General features: G+C 38.3%; 1 protein-coding gene across 1 annotated transcript; it reads right to left on the bottom strand.

The window, feature by feature from the left end:
* LOC111994300 (phenylacetaldehyde synthase) lies at window positions 1–1863 on the bottom strand. The gene has a single exon (XM_024026163.2). It carries the CDS (start codon window positions 1786–1788, stop codon window positions 226–228), a length of 1563 nt encoding a protein of 520 aa, XP_023881931.2. The 5' UTR covers window positions 1789–1863; the 3' UTR covers window positions 1–225.
* Window positions 1864–5649: the final 3786 nt, after the last annotated feature.

Raw genomic sequence — 5649 nt, 5'->3', positions numbered from 1 at the left:
AAAAAATAAAAAAAAAGCTAGTTTATAATCTTTCAATAAACACGCTTAGCAAATTCATGCTTTTATTTTTAAATTCAAAATTACATTGGTAATATTTTAATAAATGGTGGAGGGGATTGATGCTTCTTATGGGAAGAGCTAAATTTCAAATCCTTACCCCCACTTATTGTGCGAAAGAAAAATATTTTACTGGCTGCATGCAAAGAAGATTCAGCCTAGCTAGGCTTACACAAGAAGAGCTCGTGGTTTATAAGTGCTTAGTATGACATTTGCATGCTCCTGCACCACTTTCCAAGCCGTGATAACGTGTCGTTCCTCAACTAGAGTTGCACCAACGGCAAATCGTATCACGTATACTCCCTCGACCACAGCATGAGTCATGAAGACACAGCCCGACATGTTGATGGACTCCAACAATTTGCGGTTTGCCTCATTCGCATGTTCCTCGCTTACTATGTCAAGCTTACCATTTTTGTATACTGTCTCACTTAGTGCCGATGGCAAAATCCTGAAACAAACCATGGCAAAATTTATAGGTACCACGATTTCAAACCTTTTATCCATAGCTACAAGCCCTTCAAAAAGGTTGGCCATTTTCACATGGTTTCTCATGAAGCTCCTAAGGTTAGCTACACCATAGCTTCTAAGCACAAACCATAATTTCAAGGAACGAAATCTTCGGCTTAGGGTTATCTGCCAGTCTTTATAGTCCACCACTTGCTTTGAATCCGTGGCTTTATTCCTCAAGTACTCAGGGTTGGTTGAGAGTGACTTTATCAAGGCACTAGGATCTTTTACCCAAAGGCAACAACAATCCAAAGTGGTTAAGAACCACTTGTGTGCGTTGAGACTAAATGAGTTTGCACCCTCAACACCATCGATGAAGTGCCGAAACTCAGGACAAATACAGGCGCTTCCGGCATAAGCAGCATCAACATGAACCCACATTCCATAATCTTTTGCCACAGCACATAACGATTCTAGTGGATCAATGGCAGCCGTTGGAGTTGTTCCCACAGTGGCACATAAAAACAATGGGACTAGGCCCGCTTCTACATCTTCGCAAATTTGTGCTCGTAGTGAGTCAGGTGATAGTGCATATGATGTTGACTTAGAAGTCTTGATGGCTCTGAAATTCATTGGATGGATCCCTGCTATTTGTGCTGCTTTTTGGATTGCACTATGTGTCTGGTCAGAAGCATAAACCACCAACTTTAAGAGGCTCTCTCTCCCAATTTGGCTTAACATTTGATCCCTTGCAGCGACAATTGTGCACAAAACGGCCTCACAAGTAGTCCCTTGTAGCACACCCCCGCCATTGCCAGAGAAAAGGAAAGACTTTGGCAGCTCAAGCATCTCTCCAAGCCAATCCACGACTATTGTCTCTAGTTCAGTAGCTGCTGGTGATGCAACCCAATTGAATCCGACCACATTGAAGCCGGTGCTAAGCGTCTCGCCTAGAAACCCTGCAATGCTACTAGTGCATTGGAAGTAAGCAAAGAAGTTAGGGCTTTGCCAATGTGTTAAACCAGGAACTATGTGCTCCTGTACATCCTGAAGAATGGTTTCAATGGGTTCTGGTTTATTTGGGGTGGACTCTGGCAAGCATTTTCGGAGATATCCTGGTTCAACTTGGCTTAGAACCGGGTATTTTTCTACATCGCGATAATAATCAGCAAGGAAGTCTATGATCATATGGCCTTGCCGCCTGAATTCCTCGGGGTCTAATGGGTTATTGTTATAAGAAGAAGTGTGGCTGGGCATATGGTCAGACTTGACGCTACCCATATATATATGTACTATGGGGAAAAGAAATGGTTCAGGATTCTTTGGTTTTCTGGTGGAAGGGTTGTAATTGTGGAAAGGAAGAAGTGAAACGAGAAACTAGAGACTATCTTGTAGCTGATGAGATAAAATGAAAGGAATGGAGAGTTTATATATATAGATGTCATGAAGCTACGTGAGGAATGAAATTCACGTGATTTTCTTTGAATAGACCACCATTGTCTCAATAGCAACAATCGCTCGTCCTTAGCCTATGTTTTGTATCGTATGTGGTTTTCCAAATAATTCAACCCCAGATGAACAATAGGAGTAGAAGGGGTAGGTCCAGAATCTAGCTATCTAGTACCAGCCACAGTGTTAGGCCTAAACTGACATTGACATGAAAGAGCTAGAACCATCGTTGTGTGAAGTTGGTGGCTTGAATTCAACATGAACCATGATTGCTTTGGGGGTGGCATGCAAGCCTTGATTATTTCCTATTTCACGTGCAACACTATTTCTTAATTGTTTTAAGAGTAGTTTTCATAGCATGTCCTGAATTTCGAACCGGTCTCAGATATCCAAGTTCGTTTTGGACCTCAGGTGCTCAATATTGTATATTGACTAGTTTGGAATAGTAGCAAACTATATCCTTTAGATGAGATTTAGAGTTCTACTTGAAGTATTTTGCACGTGGAAATAAGGAAGTGATAGCTTTAGGATTCAATTATACATTTGGTTGCTCAGTGCTGGCAACTCTCGCATTTTTTTAAATTATTTAGTAATTATTTTATCAGAAATAATTTAGTTATTTGGTGTAATTGTGTAACCATGTGATGAAGTAAATATTTTAATAAATAGTAAGCCACGTAATAAGTTATTTATTGTACATCATGTAACACATGCGTCTTGTCATTATTTTTTTTTTTTTTTTTTTGAGTTGTGTTGTGGGAATATGATTTTTGACATGTGAAAAATTGCTGAAAATAATTACTATTATTTTCTTTAGTTGTGTGAGAATGTGCTTATTGCATGTCAAGTGTTTGATAAATTGTTTATATGAGATTATGGGTTTCATTTCTTGTTTTTAATATGATTTAAGACATGTGGTTTGGTTTAATCACTTGGTTCCCAAAAGGAAACTCATGAGATATGCTACCTCTATTTTGAAGTAATGTGTTTTATGTTATCGAATAAATGCTCATTGTTTGCGGTAGTGGATTAAAATGCTTTGGTTGTATTTTGGTCCTTTGAATCACTTGTATGCTTTTTTGATATCCTTTGGGTATAGGTGCCTTGGGATAGTCAAGTTAGGGTTTAGGCCCTTAATTTGATTTTAGGGGACCATTTTCGTTCTATGGAGACAAGTTTGATGGAACTTTGTGATAGACCTTGTTATTGATAGGCTTGATCATTGTGTTTCTAGGTTTCTAGATTCTTGGTGATGGACTAAGAGATTGGATGGCTTGCTTTGGGTGATGCCCGATGGACGTAAAATTGGTTGGCCTTCCGAGTTAAGTGGCTTTTTAACGCAATTTTTGGAAAATAACCATGTTGCGTAAACGTTCTTTTGGGTCAAACACATTTTGAAAAATTATTTGTGAGACTATGTTTTCTTAAAAAGTATTGTGTTGTGACCCTATTATATATGACTACTTATTAAAAGTGTATCATATTTGGTAATGCATATGGGGAAATGCATGATTTGTTAGCATGGAGAAGATGAGCATCTTTTATAAAATTCTTGGGAATGGATTTTAGAAATTTATTGCATTATTTGCAAATTCTAAAGTTGCTTTATCTTAGCTTGTATTATTTGGGAAATTTTATGATGAGAAACGGTTTCGAGGACTTTGAGAATATTGTGGGTATTTGGTTATTGAAATATTTATGAAACTACTTGGAAGTGAACTGTGTATTTCAAATACATTAACTTGTGATCTTTTGGTGTGGTTTTGCCGTTGTGCAATGATATTGGTGATTACCCCATCTATGTGACAAACGGTCTGCATGATGACCACGTTTGTGTGACGAACGGTGTGTGTGACGACCATGTTTGTCTGACGACCCCTCTGTTTGACGACTCCGTCTGTGTGACGACCCCGTCTGTGCAACGACCCATCTATGTGACGACCCTGTCTGTGTGACAACCTTGTCGTGCGACCTTGGGTGAGGTTCTGGTTTTGAAATGATATTAGATATTTTTATGGCTCACAGTGTATAACATGTCATTTTATAGTTATTTTGGGAAGCTTGGTGCTACATTATTTCTATCATTCTTGTCATGTTGTTAAGGAAATTGATTTTGCATAAATTAAATGAAAATTCCCAATTTATGGCATGTTTGGTAAAAGGTGCATTATCATGAAACTAGCATTTGCCCCACCTCCATTAATTCTGCTACTTACTGGACTTTACCTCATCTCACTCTCCAACAGTTTTACAGATAAATTAGCTACACGTTGTGCATGAAGCTTAATTTGTTGGTGGTGACTGAAGTACTATATTGAATTGGGAGACTTGAGCCACAAATGGTTGGTGACTCAATCTTGCAAAGTGTAACAAGGTCATAATTAATTCTATTGGAGATTGGGCATTTGAGGTTTGTTAGCCTTCGGTGTGGTAGGCCTAGATTTAGTGTTGAGGTTGTGTATTCTAGAAAGGATATGGCTCTGTGTAATCCAATTGGAGTTTTGTAATATATCCATGTATTAAGTGGAGGCACATGATTTTTAGTTATTGTTTGTAAATGTGTTTTAGAGCTCTAACTTGTAATGTGGAGATTTCAGTATGGTTATATATTTGTATCCTGTGGAAAAAAAAATATAATATCCTATAGTCTCTCTCCTAGTGGTTCTTTTCTTATGCTTTGGACCCTTTTGGGTTTGGGGCATGACAGGGACCCCCAATGTGCCGAGCTAGTTGACTAATTAAGCTCCCTTAAGCCCAAAAAAAAAAATTCTTCTTTGTGGTACCCATAAATAGTAGAAGCAATAAGTAATAATCTGGCAATTTTAAGCTATTTAAGTGCATCCCAAATGCACACTTGAATCCTAGCGAAAACTTTTAGCATTTTAATCAAGATCTACAAATAAAATTGCTCTTCTAGCAAGGGAATGAACAAGCCGGTTGCCCTCCCTTTTTACATGTTCGAAGCTATATTTATGAAAAGCCTTTGATAGAATCCAAATCTCTTCAATAACATGACCAAACATAGTTTTGGTGGCGTCTGGTTGTTGATTGCTGTGACAATTCTCTAACTATCACCTTCGAATTCCACCATAGAAATGCAAAGTTCTCTAGTGAAACTTACTGCCCTACTAGATGCCAAGGCTTCCACCAAATCAACTGACTGAGGTAGTGGAATTTTTTTGCTAAGGGCTCCTATTACATTCCTATAAGAATCACGAATCACTACACCAATACCAGCTAAGGAGAGCTCAGAGAAAATCATTCCATCAAAATTTGCTTTGTACATTCCTTCACTTAGAGGGTTCCACCTAACCAAACTCCTCAGTTGCACATCTCTAAGAGGTTTTTGTTGCACAATGAAGAATTCATTGAGTAGTTCCTTAGCTTTAAATGCCACTTCTGTCAAAGCCCATGTTGGTTGCTTCTCTCCATTCCTATTTCTTCTTTGCCGAAGGCACTAGGTGATCATAGAAAATAATGCTACCGTGAGAGGAGGAGCTTGTTCAATCACTGTACTAGCCAATTCAGACACTTGGAACTTACCTAGCTCGATAAAGCTTGATCTTGTTGATGCTATGTGGATAGTTATTGATTAATTATGCTTATAGGTTTCCCTTTGACTGAAGGAGAAATTGAGATCTGAAAGTTCAATATTTGTCTAAAACACCCTTGAATGTTTAGACCCCAAATTAT

Source organism: Quercus suber, unplaced genomic scaffold (genome assembly GCF_002906115.3).
Source record: "Quercus suber isolate HL8 unplaced genomic scaffold, Cork oak 2.0 scaffold_800, whole genome shotgun sequence".
In the NCBI taxonomy this organism is placed as follows: Eukaryota; Viridiplantae; Streptophyta; class Magnoliopsida; order Fagales; family Fagaceae; genus Quercus; species Quercus suber.
This window is presented reverse-complemented; position numbering and strand designations above follow the sequence as displayed.